A 27323-nucleotide genomic window follows, 5' to 3' on the forward strand; every position below is an offset into this window, starting at 1 on the left:
GACAATGGCATTGTGAGTGTTAGTATGCTGACATTAGCCTTCCGCTAAAAGTGCAGAAGTACAACCTCACAGAGTTGCCAGCAGCAGCACTACAATACTTCTTTTCAAACCATTCAGACAACGAAAAGTGTTGAATCGTCATTACGAATAGTGAGGCTATATGCTCGAGGGATGCTACTGTACTTTTAGCTCAGTCTCAGTTGGCGCATGTGCAGCTTTAACTACTGGACAGTACCCTAATCTTTAACACTATTATTGTGGATCAAAATCGAACCTCTATCTTTGGCCATTGGAGTCAACAATCACAACCTTCTATTGTGGCACTCTCATTGGGAAAAATACAGAATGTATATCGTGTTGACTGTAACGTATTTTGTGTTTGTTTATTTGTTTCTGTCTTGCCAAATCTGTTTTTTTGTGTGTGCTGAGAATCAAGAGAAAGACATGTTATGGCCACACAAAAAGTATGGAAAGAATTACAGAGTATGGATACACGTGAGTATTTTCTAACGCGATTAAATAAAAGAAGATTTTCCCGGAAATACTGGACAAACCCACAGAGATGAGGGAGCACTTCATCGCCTGTATCACTTACTGTAACGTGAGTTCTAAACGCCTAATGTCTGGATTATTTACAGAGGTAAAACTCATAGCAAGCTCCCGCTTCCGCATTGCAATTGAATTATTCACATCTTTCACCCCCTCTCACACACACGCACACACTCTCTCTCACACACACACACACACTCTCACACACACGCACGCACTCTCTCTCACACACACACACACACTCTCACACACACGCACGCACCTCTTACCGTTAATGGACTGCTACATCATAAACAGTCTTGCCGGTAATGTGGAAAATGTGTGCGTGTGTGGTTTCTTTCTTTCTGAGCATGTGTGCACTTATTAACTACACTAAGTCAAATCTGTCTTTCAATAATATATCACATCTCATGAGATATCAGCATTCCTTAGCGTTAGCGTTTGCACCCGGCCCTCTGTGGCTTCGAGCTGAAATCCAGAATGTATACTCATCATGCTCGCAAACAAAGCTTTCTGGGAAGCACTTCTTTAGTATACTTGCCAGTGTGACAAATGAACTCGTCAGTCAGAAGGCAGCCTCTGTTTGACTTTGGGACCAGCGGGCCTCGGAGCTGTCGACCTGTTACTGAGTAAGTTATGAAGATAAAGGAACCTGATTGCTCGGCAGTGATTTATCATCCGTTTTTAATCTGTTCAACAATCAATACTTCATGACCTTCTTTATTCCTTCTTCATAGATCTGTTGGAATGCAGATTTACTGATGACCAAAATGTAATTGTAGCCTACAGCATCGACCCGAATCTATTCTCAGTGTCCTTATTTATTAGTTGATTCATTCACTCTATGTTAAATGATTGCCTTTTATCTCGCCAAAAAACATGTGAAATTCCTGTTTTTACACGTAAAATGCTAAAATAACACATGTGCCTATGTGAGAAATAAGACTCGTTGTTCTCACCATTACAAGATGTAGCTCACTATGTAAGAGAGAAGAAATCCAATAATTACAAGGAAACTTATGAGATCTTGTAATTATGAGATCTTTTCTCATAATCATGACTCACAATTACGAGCTATGATTTTGCAACAATGAGATACTTGTGTGACAAGGTCTCCAATTTATTTGTTCTGATGAACGAATGTGCCTCTCTAAAAGCCACGTGTGCTTAACATATGTTGGGTTGTGCTTTCCCGAATATGACAAGTCAAACTGTCTGTTGTGAAAAAAGACCTTTTACTTTCTCACACATATTAGTCTTTTTAGTGCATCCTCAAGGCTGCATCCTTGCTTAACTTATCGATTCCTATTCTTGTGAGGGAATGAAAATGGTTGCATCTATATGTGCGTGTATACATTCATGCATGCGATAAACCTCCATCCACATAAATAAAATTGTGTTATTTATGCAAACGAAAGATAACCAGACAAACAGAGAGAGTGAGAGAACAAAATATTTGATTAAAAATAAAAAAAGAATAAATATTTGTGTTCATACATGTAGGTATGCGTATGTATGCATGAATATGAAGTAAGGTTTTTTCCCTCTTTTCTTTCTTGTTCTATTTTTCTGTTTGTATCACTGAGTGTATACATATATAATAATTGCAAATACATGTCAGTAGATTGGATATATTGTGGTTGTACTGATTTATGTATTTATTTCAATAAAAGTTGGAAACATTTCAACAAAACAATTTAAGAAAAAAGGTTTTATTTTTGCTGTAGGGAGGATCACTAAAGAACCACTTAAATGAATTAATAAAAAAGATACAACAGTGAACCAGAGGCACAAATGAAAATGTGACTTCTTCGTATGCTTGATAACCTTTACCTGTTGCTGAGAGTACATTAAAAACGTAAAACGATTTGTGGGTCTCTTTGTCACAAGTCGTTGCACTAATGGCTCGAACTTATTTGATGAGAGGTTTAACAGGTTTTGCTCATAATATAGCAAACAGGAGTCAAAGACATCTGAAAAGTATGAAAAATCATAACCTGATTTATGCTATTGCTGATTTAGACATAATGGGTCAATCATTGAATTAGAATGATTAGTTGTCCACGATTCAACTAATATATATATAACATTTTCTTTAATTAATCCGTTTACCTCCTCTTAAATTAGGTACAGCTAATTTGACAGGACTATCCCTTTAAAGAAGTCCGCTGTATAAATAAAGGAAGAGTCCATTTCACTTAAAAGGGGAACTCTGTCTCTGCTTCGTGAGATTTAAAAAATGTTCCACGAACAAAATCCACTATGAAGGGAAATTAACACGTTACGTTCCAATCGCTCTCAAACACGGATATCATGTTACACTAAAAACCGACATGTAACGGTTAAACGCCTTCACACAAAAAACGGCGTTCACCCCTTCGGGGCTTTTCTATTTATAGCATCAGCTGTTGCAATACAAAGATTAGCTATTCAACGTATTGTTTCGCTGATGTGGGCAGCGCTCTCGTCTGTGGCGAAAGGGCGGCGGCGGTTTGAAGAAGCCGAGGAAGAGAGAGGGAGATGAGGAGGAATATATCGGCGTGAGGACGTTTCTTTGTGTCCACGACTGCTAAAAAACTCATCTCGGTAAGTGGCTTTCCTGCTGACGAGAGAGGGGGAAGAAGAGGTCGTGAATGCGGGCGTCCGTGTTCACGGACAGTGACGGCAACACCGACCGTGAGTGTAAACCCGACCACTCTGTGTATCAACAATTTACTGCAGCCTTTGCTACATTGTCACAATGACAGCGCGGTAAACAGTCGAGGGAAGTTAGCTTCGCTTTAATTTAGTAGACCGACGACTGGGTTCAGTTAGCGGAAATTGCTCTTTTTTTTTTTTTTTTTTGCTGCAAACTTCAAGAGAAGGATGAAGCAACCGAAGCCCGTTATTTTTCAGGGGCGGCTTCTGTCGGTTTTCCACACGGCCGCTCACAAACACACACATGATGTGTATATATGTGTATATATATATATATATATATATATATATATACACACACACACACGGGCCCTGCCCGTGTATGTCACAAATGTCCCAAAATACACGATGCTTGGCTTTTCTTTCGTATGTCAGAAATGCTCACTGAAGCAGACGTGGTGTGCAGACTGAACCGCTGGACGGAGAGAACAGCGGGATTCTTCATGTGTCAAATCATAGGATGAGATCATTCAGAAGCACCCCAGTCTGCAGAGAGAGAGAGAGAGACACACACACACGCACGTTACTCACTATTAATAGCGACGTGAAATCACCAGATAATTTGGTTGTCTGAAGACAGACACCCCTTTATCCTTCCATCATAACTCAATGGAAAAGTCAGTCCCTGCTGCTGCTGAAGCTGCACGTTGCCTGTGAGAGGAGTAATGGCGAGCTGACTTCTGCATGATAATTTCTCCTTAAGTTTAATTGTGACCTTTTGGCCAGAAGAAATCACCTTCTTTATGATTAGTAATGTTAGACGCTGGGTTTCCCACTCAGGTGAGTCAGTGTGTGTGTGTGTGTGTGTGTGTGTGTGTGTGTGTGTGTGTGTGTGTGTGTGTGTGTGTGTGTGTGTGTGTGAGCCATTACATGTGTACGAGGCCTGGTAATATTTGCCTACTTGTTATTAAATATTGATTCCTGTGACATTCAAATTCTGAGCCAAAAAGGTTGCACAGGGTCTAAAAGATGTGAGCATGAAGTCCGTCATCACTGGGGGAAATGTGATGAGGAGGGCAGCTGACTCCGCTCGCCTCATTTTCTGAAATAGATCAACAGAAATGACGTCAGTGCACAGTCGGTACACAGCACACTACTTGTTGAAATAAGTTTAAAGACATCTTTTATACACAGTTTTTATTGGCAAAGCTTACTGTTGCTCAAATGACCGTCGGTTTGAAACGCTGTCTCAGGAAGGAAACTACCCTGTGCAGTAAGACAGTGGCTCAGCTGTGCAGAGTGCATCTCGCTGCACACTGAGTTTGTACCTGTTGGAAGCAGATGTACGCCTTCATCCAGGGAGTCATATTATTTTGTGAGGAAAACATCTTTCAAGTACTGTATGAGTCAGGGATGGGACGATATAGGAAACCACTCACAATGAGTTAATCATGGTGAATTTCCATTTTCCGGGATAATCGTGAATATCGTCACACGAGTGACTTGAGAAAGCTGTCTACCTCACTATCATGGTAGAGAAGTGAAGAATTGAAATATAGAAACAGACAGAGTCATTGCTTTTACTCCGGCTGTCCTGGTGACAACAAACTCAGGGTTTCAGTTTTTAAGAATTGTTTATATTCTGGTTAACCAAAATCTAACTGTCCATTTCTTAAATGGCTCATAAGTCAAAGGTAAAATAAAAAAATGGCTCTCAAAAAAAAAAAAGGTTTGGAGTTTGACTACAGTTTTGTGAACTCGGCGACCTGTGCCTTAACGCCTCTCTGGAATGATGGCTGAGTGTTGATATCAGCGCTACAGTCCAGGCCGGGGTGTGCACCGCTGTGTTCCTCCTGATTCCTGCTCTGTGAGATGTGTTGCTGCTTTGTTCCCGTGTGAAGAGGGAAGTCCCTTCATCCTTTCCCAAGGCAGCGACCCACCGCTTCTCAAGAGGCTTTATGGAGTCCCGGTGAAGTCCACAACACACCGGCTATTTTACACGTGAAACCACACACCTGTAGAGTGGTGGCATTGTATAAACCATGCCACTGGTCCTCTATCACTCTGGATGAGGATACACCTATTTGTGCCACAGCTGTAGAGATTGTGAAAGTGAACCAACATACAAAAGAAGCTTCACGTCATTATTTACATGCTTTGCAGTTTGTCGCTGTGCCGCACTGCTGCACACCCAGTGTGTGCAACAGGGCGTCCGATAACTTAATCTGATGTGCTGCAATGTTTCGGTGTGATGGAAAGCTAGGTTTCTCTGATTAATAAACATTTCAATACTTTGACCAAAGTTGTGCTTAACGGCCATCATCTGATTTAGAGTGGGGGTGAGCGGCTTGACCATTTTGACAGACACGGCCAGATAAAGTATTAAATCTCAGTTTGTTGCCTCCTACACTCTCTTATTCCAACCCCGTCTCCTAGAAATCGATGATATGTTACTAAATATCTTTTACCATTGACGTATCATCATCATCAGCTGGGTTATGGATATAAAGTGCAGGACATTGACACCAGTTTCAGGCAACAACAACAAAATAAATTAATAAGTGTCTTTTGTTTGTTGTGTAATCACCTGAAACGAAGACTGGTTGTGTTTCGGTAATTTAGGATGAGCTCTTTATATCTACATGTGGAGCGCGTCCTCGTCACAGACACCGCTATGTTGCACCGCCACGTTGCTACAGTCGCACAGAACGTACAGCTAAACCAAACACTGGCTCTAGATGGAGCCATTCATGTTTTTAGCATCGTTCTTAGCACACGGGAGAAGTTTCTGCCTGTTGCAACCTCACTGCTAGATGTCACTAAATCCTAAACGGAGTCATTTCCTTAATCAAAGCACTACTCAAAGTCGAGTGATGTAAAAATAAATAAATAAGCCGCCGGCTTAGTGTGGATGAAAGGCCAAATCCGAGAGGAAAGGATTTCTATTCATTGGCGTTCGTGTGAACACAGCGAGCGTTTTACTGTAAAGCTGTCCTGATGCAGCCCTGGTTGACCCTCTGAAACATCGGGCTTTGTGAAGCCATACAGCCACATTGAGCAGATGACTGATTTTGGTCGGGCACATAATGACACTTCCTCGACCAAGCTTCCACTCCCAAAGGAATTTGCTTTAAACTTTGGTGTCTGTGGATTATTTTTGTCTCACGAAACAGTGAGCTGCGTTTCAGAGGATTGTGGCCTCCACCAAGTGAGACTCGGGATAAATGCTGACACGCCATACAAGGTTGGGACCTGACTTAGTGTGAGAACCACACCTGGTGGCAGCTACTGTGATTTCACGGGGCTTCTCTTTTTCTGCACAGCACTCAAAAATCCTACAAAGGTGGCGAAATCGTGGCATAGACATTTACTCTGTGGCTTCACGACAGCCAGCCAGCCGAAGAGGCATTTCAACATCAGGAATTTGTCTCGGAACTTGTGTGCCCAACCCGAGGTGCTGGCTGGCTGGCTGGCTTGGTTTTTTGGAAAGGAAGGAAACATCTTCCTTCCCTCCATTGTGCTGGGCAGGAAAGGCTGGACCGTAGCCAGCTGACAGCTGTTTCCTGGTGGATGAAGAAGGAATGGGTGCGTGGGTGCGTGGGTGGTGGTGGTGCTCGTAGTTGGTGAATGTGCTTCTTTTTCTTTTTTTTTTGACTGCCAGCTGAAGGATTCACAGGAAGATGGAGTACCAGATTAGTTTGATTTCAGACATTCCAATTTAAAATGTGTATGAACACTGTGCTTGGTTTGACTTAAATGGTTGAATCAGTGGTTCGCATGTTTTTAACCCATTCACTACAAATCACATGTGCTTAACATTACCTAACAGAAAGTAGAAGCCAGCTTGAGATATGAAATGTTTATTATTTAGATCTTTTTGTTGTGTGTAGATTTTTAAAGGTGCCTGTCTCATGGCATGCAATCGCCACAGTCTTACAAAAGTGTTGAATGCATTTCCTTCCTCAAAAAAACATTCACAAATCAACCTTTGGAAAATTATAAATCATGATTAGTGCACATCCAGAGTACCAGAGATAGTGTGTTCTGCGTCGTCCGAGTGCTTGCTCACGTGCTTGTGCGTCCTCGAAGGCATGCACATGCACGAGGACGCACGTGCACTAAACTGGGTGACTCATAAAAACATTGCCCAGTAGCACTACTAGGTCAAAAGTCTTTAAGTTCGCTTGATTTGATCGACAGTTAGACTTCAACCTAGATTTTGTTTTGCAGTGGCGGTTTTTAATTTTATGGCTTGGAGCAAAACTGTCAATATCACATAGAAGGAGAAATAACAAGACAAAGTGGGCGCACACAGTAAAGCAGTTGTGTCGGCTCCACCATATTGTAACATTTTCATCAACTCTGTCCCCGTGTAGCCTCGCTTCCTCTCCCTCTCTCCTGCTCTGTTCTCTTGCTTCCCTCCCATGACTCCTTCCCGCTGTCGCTCCCCCTCTTTGTGGTGAGCTTTGGTGTGAGCTTTTTGCACCAACAGCATAAGATGTAGACATACAAACACACTAAAGCTCCTATCTCATTGCGCATAGTGATTTGAACTATGCAGTATAACTGTATTAATGTGAGACTCTTATAAAAGGGCCGTCTGATACAAAGAATATACTGTACAAGCTGTTCCCCTGAGGTGTGAATGCATCTTAATCATTTGCAAATGTTTAAATAGATACATTTGTTATCCTCTACTGTACTTAACTTGTGTGGGGAAAAAATGAATACTCTTCTCCTCGGTTAAACCTCTCATATTTAAGCAAGATGGACGTTTATTTTTGTTTTCAAAAAGCCATAATTACAAGCTACGGTTATCCATCATCTTTCTCTGCTGGTTCTGGGGTTGTACTGGGTTCCTGAGAGTAGATGTCATTAGTCTGCTCTCAGTGGCTTTGATTAAAACCAACGATGCGAGGACAAGTGGTTGTCTGCGATACCGGTTTTATTGTGGCTGCTGCTTCGTTCACTATTCGTCCTTCTGTTTACAACACGTCAGCTGACAAGAAATAATCTGTGAGCTAATCTTGATGGCAAATGCGGCTGCATTTCCTGTAGCTGCTTCACAGTAATAGCCGCTTGTGGTTTTTCCAGTGACGGTCTTAATATGAAGCCGCAGGAAATGTTAGCTTTGCATCAGCAACACAATGTCAAAGGTACCAGCGTGGTTTACAGCCATGTTAACTTGCTAGCAGTCTCCTTCTTCCCTGTCTTTGCTGGTGCATTGCAGCCTCTCTTGACATGTTACTGCCCCATGCAGATAAGTGAAGGAGTGATCGACCATTTGCAGGAACGAGCATCACATCGCCCACGTGAGCGAGGGATTAGGACCATAATACCGTGGGTCAGTGTGGTTATTCCTTTGCTTTGAGGCCACAATAGAAATGCATACGGTCACAGCTTGGCACACCGGGGTTGGGCTAATGCTTGGCTTACAGATGCTGATGGAATCGTGCAGCATCAGTTCCATTTTAAGCAGAAAAAGAAAAATGTTTACTGTCTTATATCTCAATCGTTTTGCCTTTCTTATTTCATTTGACAGTGTAGATGCAGAGAGAACATTGGACTACCAAGCTATCCAACTTCCTTTTATTTTTTTAGGAATAAATATTTCATGATAACTTAGTCCTGATACCCCTCATATTGTGCATGTTGAAGTCCACCACTCGCATTAACAATGATGATCATATTAGCAAATCAAGTCATTTAATCACAAAGCTACCCGTTTAGCGCTCTGGGTGGGCTTTATGTTGCTACTTGCGTTGCCACAGAACTCTGCACGGTTCAGTGGTTTCATATCTGCCGGTTCAGCATAAATACTCACGTCAATACTGTCGTCCCATAAGATGCAGTTCCTGTAAAAACTGTTCGACGTTGGCTCCAAGACGGCTAACCGTACTAAAGGGCCTGGAAAAACATCAGCGTCTCTGGAAAACAAGTCAATTGTTCCACTTCAACATGTTTTTGCTGAAACTCTTTTCCGTTTTATTGTAAAGCCATGTCCAGCTGTCACTCAGCTAGCTGTGTGTCTCTCTCTGGTGGGTGAAACCTAGAATCTGAGTTTCTGTTGCCCAGCTCTGACATGTTTTAGGTGAGCTTACAGGGTGCTGAACGCTCTCTTCTGGCCCCCCTTTCTCTATTTTTGCACCTCCCTTAACACCTCCCTTGTTCTCTCTCTCTCTCTCTCTCTCTCTCTCTCTCTCTCTCTCTCTCTCTCTCTCTCTCTGTTTTTCCCTCCCCTCTCTATTGCCAATCCCTTTTTCTTTTCTATTTCCCCCCTTCAGGTGTGTGTCCTCAGCCACCCTACCTAGCCTACTTTTCACCTTCACCACCACTGTCGAGGTAGCCATGGCGACCAGCGCCCTGCCAAGTGACAACCTGCCAACGTACAAGCTGGTGGTGGTGGGGGACGGCGGTGTCGGGAAGAGCGCCCTCACCATCCAGTTCTTCCAGAAGATCTTCGTGCCGGACTACGATCCCACGATAGAGGACTCGTACCTCAAACACACGGAGATAGACGGACAGTGGGCCATACTGGATGGTGAGTAGAAATAATTTCCCTCCATGCTTGTCTTCGGTCTTATTTTTTTAATTTATTTTGTTCTTTTTCTTTTGGTCCTTCATTGACTAATGAGGGAACATTTGTATTTGTTCTTAAAAGGATGTTTCAGCGTTTAGCTACATTCCAGTGGTCGCCGCTGCCTCCACTGAGCAGACTATAAACTAGTTGAAAGAATTAAAGACATTTAGAAAAAGGCACTGTTGCATGTGAGACTTATTATGCATCGGCCTATGATTTTTATCCTTCCATCAATAAAGTATTCAATTTAGGTTGGAAACACATGAAGCTCAGGAAAGAATTTGGAAAAACAACATAAAAAATAATCTGTTCTACAGTTTATCGGAACGCACTTTGTCTTAACTATCTTAACTACTGGCTTCTGCTAAGGCCCGTGAGTGGTTCTCACACAGTTGTTACGTAAGAGCAGCAGAAAGATGCCTGGGTCACAGTCGCAGGTTAACACATCCTCCGCGTCTCTGGGTTAACAAAGTGTGGGTCGAGGTGATCTCTCAAGTTGTGGAGGAACTGAACATGTTCCTGCAGAAAAATTGAAGCATGAACAATGCTTTTGGTTATGAGGAGTTCAACAATTAATATTAAGAATAAGTGACTCTCTGTGGAGCAACAATAATTAAAAATGAAATGCCTAATTGCCAATTTGTGACTGCAGCTGAAAAGAACATTTAAAAAAAAAAGTAAATTTATTTAATTGGAAAAGTAGTCTGATTGTATACTTACTTATTCAGACAAGATATAAAGTACAGTATGCTCAAAGCCCATGTCAAATACGTAAATCGTCAGGGTGTTTTTAAATGAAAAGGTCGGTATGAGAGAGACTCCTCCATAAAGTAATACACTCGTGTCCCTCCAGTGCTGGACACAGCCGGCCAGGAGGAGTTCAGTGCGATGAGGGAGCAGTATATGAGGACAGGAGATGGCTTCCTCATCGTCTTCTCCGTGACGGACAAGGCCAGCTTCGAACATGTGGACCGATTCCATCAACTCATACTACGGGTCAAAGACAGGTAGGTGGGAATGATGAGGCCATTACTGACCGATGGCGTTGTCTTGTTTCAGCATTAGAGTGGTTCAGGATCTCGTCGGCGCTGGACTCTCTCGTGTTGTGAAATGTCAGCTGTGAGAGAGGAGACTCATCTGTTCTCTGACAGCAGCCAATAAAACTCAGCATGAGATGTTACAAAAATAGAAACTGGAACTGAGCAAGTTGCCGTATGTCCATATTTAGTGGTGCTCTACTGTAGCTCATTTTTCTACAAGATTGAAGTGTTGCAGAAACCTGACACCTCTCAGACAAATTGTGACGCATGTGATGCTAAACCTATCAGGTCCTTACAATCGTCTTTAGACCACGAGACGCAGTTAAACACTCGTTGGAGATGCATTATTCAGTTGTACAGAGATACCTGAGATTGTGCGTGTTTCTCCTTTTCTTTTCAGGGAGGCCTTCCCCATGGTGTTGGTGGCTAACAAAGTGGACTTGGTCCATCTGAGAAAGATCACCACTGACCAGGGCCAGGAGATGGCTGCAAAACACAACGTAAGTAGTGAGGTCCACGTGTGCCTGTGTGCACTACAGAGACTAAAGACAATGGAGGCCTTCTCTAAGCAACAGTGAGAGGAAAGATCGTTGCTCACAGAGGCGTGTGTCCTTGTATCTGAAACCATCCAAACAAAAATCACAATACAACTAAATCAACTTCAAATGGCTAATTCTGTTTCCACAGCTGAAAAGTAGACTTTTGTCACTTCTGTAGCGAACAAAAAGAACACCTTGATGACACAGACTCACCACTGTGACTACATTAAGCTGTCTAGATAGAAACACGTCGCTTTCTTCGCCTGTCACAGCTAACATCTGGTAAGGAGTGGGACAGACAGCCCAGCTGACCACATCATTATATGACAACAGTTATGCTCTGTGATTGGTTATATCAGCTGTTAAAATGCGTCAGAAATCAACATAAATCCAGGCTACTGACACAAGCTCTGCTGTATATTCAGCTATTTCGGCATTTAAAATGAAGAATCACAGTGAAAGTTAGAAGCCGTTAAAGGTTGAATACCTAACTTTGCTGTCACATGACCCCCTAACCCTTAGGCCTTGTTTAAACTCACCGTGGCGCGAGCCTCCACTGATGGGGCGCGAGCTACGAGCACGCACGAGGGCTTTTATGCTCAAAGCGCTGCTGGTTGCATTACTCTCCGACACGCGAGGGAGCGTACCAACAAAAAGTTACCGAAGAAGACGGAGTGAACGTTCAAGGACCGACTTTATCACCTCGAGACGAGCACTGTCAAGAACTCAATGCATTGGAATGAAACCGGTTGAATATCTTTTCAATTATTTGATTTGGCTGCAAAATATTTACACAAATGTGGATTTTATTTTGGTATCCTGCTTATTGAGCGTTTTAACAGTCAATCACTTCATCAGTGAGCTATTTGTGATCATCGTGTCTGAGAAGCCAGGAGCTCCCGGTGACGCAACTCCGAGGTGCACGACTCGGCGTCTCAACGGCGACGAGCTGCGGTGACGTGATTTTTGTGGAGGCCATACTTTTGCGGTTCCTCTCAGTGAACACAGCATGAGCATTGAAACACCATGTTGACTGATCTCAGAGCACTTCTACAATCTCCCTGTGATGTCGAATGAGTTTGGTCCAGACGGGATCTCTGTCACAGACATGTGCAGTATTTATTCCAGGGTTATGACGTATTGGGGCTTTTTATGTCGCGTGTTTTTTTTCTCTCTTTTCTATTTTGGATTCAAGGGCCTCTTCTTTTTATTTTTGCCGTTTTGAAGTGATCATATGCAGCCTGGACAAAGAGTCCAACACTCGGGGCTGTTTCCACACTGACCAGCATCACACTCGGTTGATTCATCAGTTTTTCCACAGCTGCTAGGCATGTCAGGGAACATCTGTCTCAGTCTTTGAAGACAGAGATAAAGAGGTTGTTATTGTCATTGTAGCGATGCAACCAAATTGCGTTTGGTAGCCCTCAGCCAGCCAGCAGCAGCAAACAACAACGATAACAAACAACATACACTTATTGTCTGCAGAGTTGTTGATTTAGTGACAGTGGGCAGGTATGTTTTAATTGGTGTTGTCACGTATCCGTCATGAGGATCCGTCCTTTTTGAGATCCGTGTATTTTCTTCTAGTTTCACCTCATCAGGAACTTTTTTTGACCTTTTTATAGTTTCTTAACCACGTAGCACTTGTATATTTCCATACTTTATACATTATATTCATGTGTGGTTATTTCATATTCCACTCTTGTACCATCTATGCTTACTATGGGAACCGTTCTGTTGTTTCCTCAGATAACTTATATTGAAACCAGTGCCAAGGATCCTCCAATGAATGTGGACAAAGCCTTTCACGAGCTGGTTCGTGTTATAAGGTAACTCCAGGCTGACTTTCGTTTGTCCTTTTTTATTTCCATGACATGAAAAATGTGACGTCTTTGCATTTAAAAAAATGATGTGAGAGATTTACTTGCAGCAACAGCTGTTAAAGTGATTGACGACAGTACTGATTGGCCCTTTTACAAACGTAAATACAGTCATAAGACTTCTAATAGCAGTGTCTCAACTCTAAGTGTGTCACCCCCCCCCCCCCCCCCCCAGTGTGTGTTTCACTTCTTTCGAGGTTCGTGGCACACAGAGAGTGTTGTGCTGGTATGTGAGGGCACTGGAAGTGTTTTTTTAGGAAGAGTGGAAAAGCACAGAAAAAAATCCCAGAGCTATTTCCTGCCTTGACACGTGTCATTTCAGAAGAATTTGATTTGTGTCCATGTTTCGAATGTGGTCACATCCTGTTTTAAGGTCTTCTCTCGCTGCAAGGACCAATAAGCATCCAGCAGACATGCCAGTTTTGTTTTAAGGCCTTAACTCAGATCCACAGGTACACTGCTGTCAGAAAGGAAATAATCCAGATTCAGTCGAGTTCTTTGCTGTTTTGGTACGTTATGGGGAAAAAGAGGAGCGTCCATTGATGAATCAACACTGCCCTCTAGTGGTCAGACTGTGGTAAGTCAGGAGGTGGATCCAGACATAATGGTTGTGCTTTCTTCAGACTGCTGCATCAGCGGTTCAGGCAGAAAGTGTCCATCCTCTTTGTAGTGGTTTATGGCTGCTTTGACAACTCGCATATAACACGTTTTAATGTAAAATCTCTAAGAGGTGACGCTTACTATTGACTGGCTCTAAGCTCAGTGTGACTCGCTTGTATGGCTGCCTTTGTGATTGTGATTTGCAGTAGTAGTTGTAAAGAGGAAAAGAATAAAAAAAACACAAAACAAAGGAGACGAGCATTGGAGAGTTGGATGAGATCGAACCCACTCATGTCTGAATGGCAAATGTGAAGCTGGAGCCAGCAGGCGTTCATTTCTAGTTTCCCTTGCAGCCTTGTGGTGACGGCAGGACTGCAGTAAGTCACAGCGGCCGGCCAAGAAACAGTCCAGCACATAACCACTCGGATGATTACATGATAGATAAAACATTATGAGCCAAAATGATAACTGCTGCAGAGTTTCCGCAGGCCCATAAAATGTCACAAATTCAATTGTCTGAAATTGAAGCATAAAAAGCTCTAAAAATGTCTTGAAGATGATTCATCTTAAAATGAATGCATTGCCAATAATCAGGAGGGTCGTATTTATGTTTTATTTTATGTTTGATATGTGGTTCAGGCCTGATGCTGTTTTTATATTTGATGTTAAAACTTTGGACATCAGGAATCAAAGCAATTGAAAAGTCTCCCACAGCAACGCGCCTCCAGTTTGACCAGGCGGCGTCTACGCTCAACACTGAAAGCAGAGCTTTAAACGCTGTACTTTTAGGACTTATTTTCTTCGATAATACTTTTCCTTCATACTTCTGCCGGCATGACTGCAAAATACAAACGATATTCTTACATTTCATTCTATGTGTGTCTTGAAAAGTCTCAAATTGAACCTGCATTAACCCTGGTTGTGTGTATTTTGTATTTATGTATTTTCCTTCTCCACACTCGCAGACAACAGGTGCCAGAGCGAAACCAGAAGAAGAAAAAGAAGATGAAATGGAGAGCGGAGCGTTCGGCAGGTTCCCACAGGTTCCACTGCGCCATCTTGTGACCTCCCTCGTCCTGTTTATCATTCGTTAACATACACACATACGCACACCCACACACCTCTGGATGTCAGGGAACTCCCCAGCGGGTGTTAACTACTGGAGCACAAAAGGGTCGCTGAATGGCTGACGAAGTGAATCTGAAATGTTGGACCGACGTCTCCTCGCCCTTCACAATGCCTCTGAGTGAGAGCTGAGCCCTCTCTCCTCAATCCTTTTCAAACGTCCCTCTCGTCTCTATTCAACACAGAACTACAGCGTCGCCATCAACTGTTTCTCACGCAAGTCCATCAAGTTCATTTCAAATGTGGCACCAGACGAGAGACCCTGGGGGGGGGGGGGGGGGGGGGGGAGATCAGAATCACCTTGACGTTGGAACTTTTGTCTTGAGAAAAGGGAGGGCCCGCCTCAAAAATGGCGCCTCGTTTTTCAGCAACCTGCCGGTCGTCTCCCGTCTGTCCTCACACTCCTCACAATTTGGGGAACAGAAGAAACCCGTGCGATCTTTTAGAAAATGTTGTGCTGTGTTCTCTCTTTGTAGAGCGGACATCATAAGGGCGTGGCGGATGAACACGAGAGTGGGCGACAGTGATTTTGGGTAGTGTAAGTAGAAGGTGCTTTGGTTTGGTGGGCGTAGCGGGAACTTCGTGGTCATGTGACCCTCGGGGATTGAAATGTCGGAAGGGAAGGGAGGACGTGGCGAGAGAGAGAGACGTGCCGCTGAGAAAAGGTGTAACGGTTGACAGGTGAGCGCTGTGGTCATATCAGCTCGTTGAATAAGTGTTTTAAATATAGTAATTGTAAAGGAGAGTGAGATGTGGTTACGCGGTTTTTGCCAACACCGATGTGTCGGCGGCCATCTTTACAGACACTCATAATAACGACACAGAGCAAGTGTTTGGAAATAATTGTGGTTTATTTCGGTTGCCTCCTCAGTCATGGTCAATGGCATGATGAGAGCAGTCTTCACCAGTACTGTATGGGCAATAGCCCTGATATGTTCTGTGTCTTTGTAGTCTCAACAGATTGTCTTCAAAACAAGTTTCTGTACTTTCCATGTTTTTTTTTTTATCTAAAGAAAAGAAATATCAAAACAATTCTATTTGTGATATTAAAAAGAAATGAATTATAGGTGGCAATGTAAACAAATTCAATGCTGTTCTACAAAAGATCCGCCGGATTAAATACAATAGATAAGGGACAACGAGAGCTTCACGTTTCAGATGTGAAGCCGGCTGGAGAAGCTGATTTGCACTGGCCACGAACCAAAATAATGTGATGTCACTTTATTTCAATCAAGGGGCTTTTTCCGACCGCACCGCTGAATTCAGGACAATGAATCGAGCCCAGCGAAGGAGAGCACTCCTCCAGTCGGGGGATACAGCCGAGTTAGACCGCCTGTGTGAACCGGGCGGCGTGACGCTCCTGGGGCTCAAAGCCATGTTAACCTCGCTACAGACGACGTTGAGTTGTAGGAAACACTCGAAGCAACAAGACATTCAGTATATTCACGTCTGTAGTCGGGAGGTAGATGGGAATGTACAACTTAATAACCTATGAAATGGCTTGTACTGTTAACGCACTAAAGTTTCGGTGGACAACTTTTTTTTTTTTTTTTTTTTTTTGTCTGGAAGAATACCGTCTCTTGAAGGAATACATTTTTGCACTTTTAATACGATTTCTGACTTTCCCATTGGCATGTTGTTTTCTGTTCAAACCTGGCACGGTCACAAAAAATGATTTGAATGTAAAATCAAATAACGAAACAAGCAAAGAGGCAATTAGCGTTGTAGCCCCGTGTGCCTGTGGACGCCTGTTGCCTGTGATTAAATAAATTGGAATTTAATCATTGGAAAGGTATTGAAAAGAAACGTTCCATGTTACTCTCAGTTATTGAATGGCGTACAAATTCACCTCAGCATGAAAGTGGAAAAAAAAGAAATCAACCTCAGCGACAGAAGAGCATCGGTTTGAATCTCCATCTCCTGTTTAAAGGGACGGCGACGTGCCGACCGTTGAGCAACAGACTCTGGATCGAAGGAAAGAAAAAACGAGAAACATTGAAAATGTTGCATCATGTATGTTTGATACCATTTTGTATTATTGATATGATTCTTGCAAAGTGTTTTTTTAAACTGAATAATTTATTACTGTCTGTTACCTCAGCATGTCCCAGACCTGGACAAAAAGCTATCCCCCCCCCCCCCCTTATTTGCTTCTCTTCTTCATGTCTTTGGGACTCGGAGGCCTTTCGCCTTTGAGCCCCGACATGAAGAGACGTTTAATGTGTCGTGGACCAAGAAGAAGAAACGGTTTGATCCTGAACAACCTCTTCTCTGCTGGTGTGAACAGCCTCACACGAGGGTCAAAACAAAGAAAGTTTGTCGTCCAATATGTAACTTTTAAATGTTTCTTTGTTCAATGTGAAGTTTCTTAAATGAAGAGATGGACACTTTGTAAAATATGCTTTTTCACTTTGTTGCCGAGCGCTACATCGGTAACTTCAAATACTAAGATGGAGCCATGCAGTCGTTATCTTAGACCTTTAGTGTAAAGACTGGAAACAATATCGGCCAACCAGCGCCTCTAAAGCTCACTGAACATGTGATATTTAGTTTGGTTAATCTGTACAAATGGTGGGTTTATGTGCTGGATTATTTCTTACCTTTGGACAAAGCCAGCCTAGCGGTTTCCAGACTTTTATGCTTCCGGTCGAAATCAACTGGCGTGCAGGCCAGCTTCATAGTTGGTCTAGACTAGAGCTAGACCTTTAGTGAGAAAGTGAATGAGCATATTTCCCAAAAAAATGTCACACACAATTCCTGAAAGCAGACTGAGTTCACGTTCCGGGCAGGTGTCCTCTACTTTAACTGTTTGGTTTGAGGTCCAAAACCCCGTTTGAAAGGAGAAAGTTCCCGTTCCTGGAAGAATCATTGTGGCTGGTACAAAGAAACCTGCTGATTGCACCGTCTTCACGTTTCAGGCAGACCAAACACAAATGCCGAAAGTGAATATAATGTATCAATTATTTGACCCTGGATTACATGTGAGCTAAATTGAGCACTTCTGTTTCATGTATTGGAGACGTAGAATCCTTTTTCTTTTTCAGACACCAAGTATTGTTGAAGTTATGCAATTGATTTGAGTCTTGTATGTCCTGAAACGTCGTCGGTATGTGGCAGTGAGGGTGAACTTTAGGTTTTAATAACTTTTGGACGAGTCGCACCAGTTGTGTAACATGTGTTTTTGGACAGGTCTGTTGTGTTTTAACTGGCGGTGTCAGACTGAGGAGCTAGACGAGGCACAAAACAAGCTGTGGCCTTTTTCTATCTAGCCTCAGGCGTCGATTATATTTCAATAAAGAGATACAAGCATTGTGACTTTACGTGTTTGTCTGCTTTCTTTTTTAAAATGCAGAAACTCGCGAGAGTCGTCTTGCTTACACAGCAGAAGCGCCGCTCATTAATCTTCAGAGCCTTCAAGGTCCATTGATTTCAACACCGAGAATGCTGACATCTCTATTTTGCCTCATTGATTTCAACGCCTCGGGGGGGGGGGGGATGTGAGGCAGGCCGACAGACTCAGAACGGATACTGCATCTCTAATGATTTACATGAAAACGTTGAATTTCTACGTTTTTTTGCATTTGTTAGAGCAAGCGATGTAGTACAACGAGCGACTCACTGAGCAAGCGGCGTAGTATATTGAGCGACCGTTATTTAAAGTTAGGTGGGATCAAACTTACATGGTATAACAAAGAGTATAACAAGCAAGTGTTTGGTCAAACAAATACAAGACTTTCACCCGGGAGACCACTGTGTCCCGTTTCAAACCAAAAGTTAAGACTGACTTCACGCTTATTACATAACCCTGAGGCTGGTTGTGTTATTTATTACAGATTTTAATCTCAACACTCAACATATCCCGTAGTTTGCAGCAATTTGAGGCAACTGTGGCTAAGTGGACAGCAGGGCTGTCTTTCAATCAGAGGGTCGGCGGTTCAATCCCCGGCTTCAGCTCTGCTAGTTGCATGTCGATGTGTCCTTGAGCAAGACACTTAACCCCAAAGTTGCTCCCGTAGTTGTGCCTGCGGTGTAGAAATGTGATAGACTCTGAATTGTAAGTTGCTTTGGATAAAAGTGTCTGCTAAAAATGACTGTAATGTAATGACTGTAACTTACATTCCAAAAAAACCTTCTGGCAACTGGCTTGTGTGATGAGAAACCAGGCCCCCGAAGACCTGTAGCAACATAACAGAATAATTAAGATCTTAAATGCTGGTCCAAAGTTGAAATTCATTCCTGCATCGGATTCCCTCGAAATGAAACTGGGCCTTTGAGGGTCGTTCATTTTAATTAGATTTTTAATTTGTTAATGAACCCGGAGGCCAAAGAAATGGAAGGAGATTTACACAGTTTTGTCAGGTCTATGTCGCCTTTCACAGCAATTTATTTTGCAACTTTAAAATACTGGGCCCATTTTTGTGATTGCAAAATCCAACCACAATGGATTTTATTTCATTCCTGGAAACCAAAAACGAGAGCACAAAACAAATGTGGTGTTATGGAGCAGAAAATAAACAGAGGTAACTGAGGTCTGATGTCCAAAAGACATTCTATTGGTGATCTAAGAAATGATGTCTTTCATCTGATTTCTGAGAACTGATGCCGTGGTCAGAGGATGTCCTAAATTAGAAACGGTTGCAGACTGGACAGAATGAGCTGCATGTGTTATAACAGAGGGGAACAAATGTTTCCAACACAACCCAGTTAACGCTGCTAATGAAAACCAGATGAAAATAACAACGAATAAACTCAAAAACATATTATCCTCCTTAAAATATTCAAGAAAAGACCCCAAGTAGAACAACAATTATCCGTTCCCAGACAAACTCCCCCTCCTTGGAAAGAGATAAGAGCATTTTTAGAGAGCCATGTCGTCATCTTCCTCTCGCATGTCTGTCACGTAAAGTGTCTCATGACCTGAAAAGTCACAATTTAAATTTTTGGAGTATTACTTTCATATGAATTAATATATTAACCGTCGCTTCGTAATTTGACTTGACCTCAATTTTCTCATAATGAAAGTCATTTTATGTGGGAAAACTCATGATGATGGGATTCTTAATTCGGGTCTTTATTGTGTTGAAAGGAAGTCTTTTGACAGTCTGAAGTATCCAGGTATCGGAATATATTCTGGTGCAGGAACACATTAATCTGCATTGTTATCTGTGGAAACTGTCTTATTTTACATTGTTGTCATATAAGTGTGTGTGTGTGTGTGGGTGCGTGTGTAAACACTGAAATATAAAATGACTGTTATCCATGGCGCAGAATGGACCAGTGAACTGTGGAACAATAGATCATTTTTTTTCTGCCATTTCTTTTTTTGATAGTGAGAGAGACAGACGGGAAACCACACAGGTAGAGAGCGGGGATGGCATGCAGCAGTGGGCCCTGGGCCGGACTCAAACCTGAGGTAAGGACTCGGCCTTTCTGGAACACGCTCTAAACCAGGGCACCCCGTGCTGAGATTCATTTTCCAAGAGAATATGACCCGTTGTCTTTCACTGACCCCCTGCTGCTACGCCTCCTGGGCTTCCCGTCGCCTCCATGTACCCAGCAAGTCCAGTGTACACAGCAGACAACTGAATCATGCTTCGCCTGAAGCTCCAGAAACCAACCAGTCAGTTTGTGGTAATTTGATTAAAACACATTCCTTCAGGATGTATGCATCATGTAGTATAAGCCGAGACATCACCATTAGCAAATATAAAGCAGCGCTTGCCTTAAGTCCAGCAGTACAACAACTCCTGCATTCTTTTGGCAGTTTTTTGGTGTTTCAAAACTATTAACTTTTACAGCATCTTTTGCTGACAGTAACAGGACTTTAGATGCGTGGTGTGACCTCAGAGACGTGTTCCTAATTGCAACTTTTAAAACATAATCATTTTTGTTTTCTGAGCGGCTGGCTGACCACGTCTGTCTCACCACCATCTGCTATTTTTTCCACTTGTTGTTCAGCTGTTATTTTGGGACAACAGTGTTCACCCACAACACACTCGAAAATCTGATTTTGCATGCCAACATTTTGAGCATGCTTGCAGGCAGCAGTTTCACGTAAAAACAATTCCACGTTACGACACGCACATAATAGCAACAAAGGGGGAATCGTATAAGAAGAGAGGCACACAGGCCGCTCCAGAGATCTCCAGAACGATATCATTGCATACAGCAAGAGCTCTTCTCTTCTTCACCTCCACTGGGAATGGTGTCATAGTGCTCAGGGAGGATTCGCACGTGTAGAAGCCCTCCTTTTGCCTTTGTTCTGGGCTGATCAACTATTGATTTCTACTGTAGTGTTCCCAGTGCAGCACATGTACAACTCAAGACTTAACTTATCTGCAGAGTGCACAGTCTTGATCATCGCAAAAACAAGAGGAGCAGCACGCCCACTCACAATAATGCATGAACAGCATTCTGCGTGTTCACTTAAACAAGTGACTTCTTGCTGCAGACCACATTGATGTCGAGTGGTGGGAAGCAAAATAAACACTGAAACTGAATGCTGTCCAGCACAGTAAAATGACCGCGTCCAGCACACGGCAAACTGGACGCTTTTTGTAGTCATGGAAACAGTGAGACGCTCTGGCCTGCATCATTACCATGATTTTAACAGCATCATGTTTAGTTTAATGTTCAGGGAGCCAGACTGCATTCAGCTCTTATTAAATCCCATGCTGGATAGATAAACAGTCAAGTATTTTTCATGTTAAGAGAGAGCGAGGTTGTCGAGTGGATCTAACTTGATATACTTTTAGTATTGTAGTGTAATCTATGCTAATGCATTCTGTAAACTGATGATAATAACAATAATAATGGGCATGTAAACTCTGAATCCACACAGTAATTTAAAAGTATATAAATGGTGTTTAGAAAGGCAATATCCTTAAAGAATTGGAAGTATTTAGGAACATACTATTTTAAAAAGATAAAGAACCGCTTAGTAGTCTGTTCGAGAAGGTATAATCTGAATAAAATAACTTTAACAATTGTAAGAACGACAGAAGTTCAACAGAAAAATAAAACCTTGGAAGAGCCAGCGTCATGTCATGCAGTGCTCCTCGTTCAAAGTACAACAGTGAGAAGCTCTTTCTCTGTGCTGGATCTCCTTGTGGAACAACCTGCTGCTTCATATTGAGCACAGCCAAACAAAGGCAATTTAAAACAATGAATTGTGGGAAATGGCAAGGGGGACGATATGTTTATGTCGTAATTGCTTTCTTTCCATTGATTTGAATGTTTTCATGTGTTGTTTGCTGTTTCCATCGGGTTTTTAGTGATGCTTTTAAGGGTTTTTTTATGTCACTATACTCTTGAGTTGTTGTGCTTTTAAATTCCTAATACAAATATAAACAGAGTTATGTAAATAGTACCGTAAGTGGTCTTTCACTTTGGCCTTTAAAGTCCCCAGCATACAATGCATAAAGATGTTTATGGCATTCCTCTCTCATGCATTCAGACATTCCTCCATTGTAAAAGTCAATAAATGATTTCCTCCCTTCACCCCGTTGTAACTCGTGAATGATTGGTTGAAATACAAGTGGGATGACTGGCAGCTAAAATATTGTTTTTCATCATATTTTCACAGAACCCCGTAATGAAATATGCATTTCCATTAGATCCAGAGTGAGAGTTGCTTAGTCTGGGTTTGCAAATCGAAAAGAAACAACAACTGATAAGATGAAAAAAGAGAAAATGATTCCCAAAAAACATTATGACACAACCTTACTCCAACTTCAGTCATTACTCCGGGTTTAATACTCCACCCTGATAATACTAAAGTTTCACTTCTGCAACCGTTTGGAGTTATGGGGTTATGATAAGTGAAAGTCAATGACGAAGGCTGCAGGTATTTACTCATTTTTAATTGAACGCAGCAGATTTTGTGATAGCTATTCCAGTATCCAGCAGGGTTCAGTATCAAGTCCAATTTAAATGCCTCTCTGTCTGCCAGTTTAGAACAAAACCCACAGTTTAGGGAACTAAAACCGCATGGTTGTGAGGAAAATGCACGTCCGTCTTTTTTTTTTACAAAACTATTGTTTTGTTATAACCACTGATGTAACACGCTCACATTTTTGATTTCATGGTATGGATTAATGGGCTTTTTTTTTTGTTTTTTTTTGGGGCCATCGAATATGCCGGTAAATTCTTCTGATTACAAAAACCAGCCTTTAATTCGAGAACAGCTAAGATTGCCTGTTCTTCACTCTTGACATCACTGTAGAAATGTCAAGAGGCTCGACGGGAGCCGCGAAATAATGAATCAGTCGGAGAGCAAAACAACTTCAGCAAAGCTCACAGCACCAAACACGACAGCAGGTTGAGCCTCATGGGAGCCTCATATACATGCAACGCCGTCTTTCCCTGTTTAGAACTGACTCACATACTGAGTGATGTGTGTCCTTGTGTACAACTTTCAGACTCCACACATCAATGTTGTGGTTGTCATTATATCTCCATTAGGAACCCAAGGTCCAAAATGTCTCTCAGGTTGTGGCATGTTAATTGGGCAGGAGTATATTCCTTTTGAGGGGACAAGCTCTGAGACATTTAAAATGAAAGTATTGAAATGACATGAAATGTAACTTATAAATGAAATTGAATTGCTTCAGATGTCTAAAGAGCACTTTCTACGCTTAGCAGAGCCTTCGTGTTTGAGTCGGTCTGAACTCAATGCGCCTTGACAGCGGGTTACGTATGAGGATAAGTACCGGTTTCCCTTCAGGTTTCTTAAAGGTGAATCGATGGAACTCAGCAGGCCTTCGGCTTGAGAGATGCTGATAAAATCATGTGAAGGCATGAGTGGATGCCCGTTTTCAACTAATTGGGCAGAGAAGCAACAGGCGCTTGGATGTGAAATCATAAAATAATCACAGTCTATTCAAGAGGGTGCATGCTCCGGGATCTCTTTCTATTTCTTTCTAAAAATGCATTCAGAAAGTTTTTGACGATAAATGTAGTGATTTTCTCTCTTGTACGCGGTCGGCTTCTGTCTCTCCTCCATTGTTACACTGTTACTACGAGGCTGTAAAGTGGTTTAATTTACAACCATTGCATGCTGGGTAAATGATGGCCCTGCCAATTTGACAGCTGCATGCCGTCAACAGTTTCCATTATTAAATAGAATGTGGCACAGCGTGAGTCAGTGGTGTATGCGCCGATTGTATTCGTTCACCGCTGACTCAGGCTCTGCCCACATGTGTGTTGTGCAACAGTCCAGGCATGTAGAAATCCATGCTCAATGCGCTTCAGTTACATACCTGAAGAAGAGATGAACAGGGACTCACAAATGTGATACTGTTAGAAAAAGATCTGACAGGCTTGTGTCTCACCAATGCTTGTTCTATGGTTGGAATTGAGCCGCTGCCGTATGGTGCCTTGTCAGCACCATGGACAGCTCCTTCGGCACCATCGGCTGAAGGAGCGTTTTAAGTCGAATGGAATGTTGTGAAGGATTGGATCAAAGCGTGAATTAATTCGAACTATTATAATACTGTTTGTGTGTCTAAAAAACCCACTTACACTTAACATAATAGTTGACGTGTCTATAAAGGTCCTTGTTTCAACCTTTAGTAACACAGTTGAAGCATATTAAACATGCCAAAGACAGTCACAGACTACTGTGATCTCGGATTCACCTGATTCAAGCAAATGTAGTATTCTGCAATGTATATGGATCTAGTTATCCTCAGCAATTAAATTAATGAATTAATGAATTAGTTTCTTGTTTATTTTCCTGTGTTATTTTGTGCGATGTCTGGTTTTACTTCTGGCCTTTGTGTGTTTTCCCGCCTTTTGTTGCACCTGTGTGTCCCCCTACTCTCATTGTGTATTCGTGCTTCCGTTGTTTCTTGGTCGGTTTGACTTCATTGAAATATGAAGTTTTGCTGGAGTTTGTGTTTGGCTGTGCTTTTTGGACTCTGATTTTTAAGTTTATTCTTACATTAAATCATTTAACTGCAGAAGTCTGGCAGTCTTACAAAGCATCCTGAGAATTTAGTCTGATACGCAATTTTTATATTTAAATATGAATCTTTAGCATTGAGGTTATAACATTTCATTGTCAGAATTCATGTCCCCCAAGTAATGGTTATATGTTGAATAAAAAATAATAACCAAACATACTGTTACAGTAACTTTAGCAGAAGGTTTTTACATGCTCAGTTAAAAAATGGGTAAAAAAACCTTGAATGAAAACCAATAACATATATTAATTTACAGTTGGCCGATATCTTTAAAAAGCGTGTCTGTTCGTCAAAAACATTGCACTGCCAAAAGGGTGCCCCGTCCCCTGTCCCGTGATATACTGCGCGAGGAGAGAGGAAATCTCACAATCACATAGTGACGACTAGCGCGAGGTATAGGCGGCATTCAAGTCCCGTCTACATGCGTGGTGGGAAGCGCGCACAGGAAGAAGGGGGTTTTAATCATGACGTACTGTGACGAAACTGGACGTGAGGCTCACTTCTCCTCACCCGGCGCGCATCCCAGACTAACTGCGAACAAAAAAAACACGTGGAATTTGTGATCTGATGAAGTCCACTGCCGCAATCTCTCTCACCGCGCTGGGCGGCTCAGTTTTGGACCACAACTTGCGATGGAACCTTCTTTAACAATGTGAAGCTGTAACTCAATGATGCGACGGCGACAGATGAAGTGTTTATCTCGAGCGAATAAGGCTGCTTAAATTCAAATGAACGCACAGTTCGTGTATATTTTTTTTAAATTGCTGGAGATGAAGGCAGAAAGACAAACTATGAACTTGCTTGTGTGGATATTAGTCTTAAACTTTTTCTTGTGCTCGGCTTCTGTGGACGCACAGGTAAGGACGCATTATGTCTCCACTTCAGCAAAAATATTGGACACTATAACAGTCGCTATTCTTGCTACTGAAGTCATATTTTTTATGATATTATATTTCCATTATAACAACCAAACCTATTCTTTTAACAGCTGACCTTTTTTCAGTCACTAAATCGGTGCAACACGGCACTGCAGAAAGTCTTTTTGTGTATATAATTAGCTTGGCATTTCAGGAGCTGTTTGTTCCAGATTTGAGGAGTTGTATCAATAGTCATCATCTGCCAATCGTTCACGCACCCATATTCGCTTTGCAGCCTTTGATGGCAGCCATTGTGCTTCTAATTTAATAGATACGTGACATCTGGGTCCAATCCCAAAAAAAGAGTTAAACCTAACAGCTCCTCTAAATGGTCAATGTGCTCTACTCTCACATCATTCGATCTCAAATGACTCATTTAAAACGTTGGCAGTGATGAGCTGCAACAGAAAAGGATTAAGGCAGCTGAAATAGTGCACCATCAGCCTTTTAATGTGTAAAATTCTGGCAAATGAATCACCGGACATGCAGAGTTATTTGTCGCTGAACTGTGAATGATCCTGTGTTATCTTTTGAAATGAAGGAAGGAGAGTTGTCTTTCATTATCAGCACCATGGACAGCGCCGTCAGCACCAGGACCACTAAAAAAACTGAATGAAAAGGAATAGAAATATATATCTATATATATATATATTTTTTATGGAATCTGACATTTCCAGATGGGTGTTTGTTGACAGCAAATGTACTTTTCAGTGGAGTGACAAGTCTGTGTTGAGTGGTGAACATTTCTTAAAAAGTCATCATCGATTTTGCAGCTCTAGTTACGAACCAGAGCAGGAAGCTTCTCTCTGCAGATTACCAAGGAACCTTGAGCTAAGCCAGAAATATCAAGGTTTCATAGTTTTCTTTTAAACAAACTGATTCCGAAGCTTCTGACTATATGATAACTTTTAATTGGTGTTTCGCAGCAACAGCTGCTGTGTGAAAGTCTTTTTTTTCTCATGCAACTAATTTCTTAATTTGCTCATTAGCATAGGAGCTACCATTGACAGTCATTGGTAAATGTAGCTGCCTGTTGATAGATGGCTCGTGAAATCTGATCCATCCATCAGTTTGTTTTCCCGCTTAACCAGGGCCGTGTTTCAGGGGTAGCAGGATGTGTTTCTGATAAAAGGTTAGATGTGTTGTGCAGACACCACACATGCATGTTCGATTTTAGGAAAGGGTAGGCTTCTAAAGATAGACGTAACCGTGCCTCATATCTGAAAGCACAGACATGAAAAACATACCTTGACTACTTCTATGAAATGATATTCAGGACTTGCCTGCAGGCATCTTGATATTTGCACATCAATAGATGCTGAATTCTCAGTGACGGAGAAGAAACATGCTTTAATGTGCTTTCAAGTCACCGTTCTTCGCAAGAACCCCCAGCAAAACATATCCGTATTGCACAACATGTTAATGCAAAGTGTTTTGAAATGGAAGGTGTCTATATCGTGAAAGAAGCTAAAATGTGTGGAGTGAACAAAT

At 42.1% G+C, this 27323-nt stretch overlaps 2 protein-coding genes across 4 annotated transcripts in view; both read left to right on the top strand.

The window, feature by feature from the left end:
- The first annotated feature begins 3000 nt into the window (after positions 1 to 3000).
- Positions 3001 to 15206, top strand: mrasa (muscle RAS oncogene homolog a). Of its 3 annotated transcripts, none has more exons than XM_079277166.1 (7): positions 3001 to 3135; positions 9471 to 9727; positions 10620 to 10773; positions 11207 to 11306; positions 13095 to 13174; positions 13754 to 13802; positions 14791 to 15206. In XM_079277166.1, the coding sequence occupies exons 2-7, from the start codon at positions 9535 to 9537 to the stop codon at positions 14917 to 14919; spliced, it is 705 nt and encodes a 234-aa protein (XP_079133292.1). In that variant the 5' UTR covers positions 3001 to 3135; positions 9471 to 9534; the 3' UTR covers positions 14920 to 15206. The 3 variants fall into 3 exon arrangements, with proteins under 3 accessions (XP_079133292.1, XP_079133294.1, XP_079133293.1); XM_079277167.1 differs by having other exon boundaries at positions 3042 to 3225; XM_079277168.1 differs by lacking the exon at positions 13754 to 13802.
- A 10500-nt stretch (positions 15207 to 25706) lies between these two features.
- pth2ra (parathyroid hormone 2 receptor a) overlaps positions 25707 to 27323 on the top strand; it is a gene marked incomplete at both ends in the record, with an annotated part of 29521 nt that continues 27904 nt past the window's right edge. Inside the window, one exon of the mRNA XM_079276729.1 lies at positions 25707 to 25772. Coding sequence (XP_079132855.1) covers positions 25707 to 25772 — 66 coding nt within the window. The remainder of the gene's footprint in view (positions 25773 to 27323) is intronic.

Source organism: Melanostigma gelatinosum, assembly GCF_949748355.1.
Source record: "Melanostigma gelatinosum genome assembly, chromosome: 10".
In the NCBI taxonomy this organism is placed as follows: domain Eukaryota; kingdom Metazoa; phylum Chordata; class Actinopteri; order Perciformes; family Zoarcidae; genus Melanostigma; species Melanostigma gelatinosum.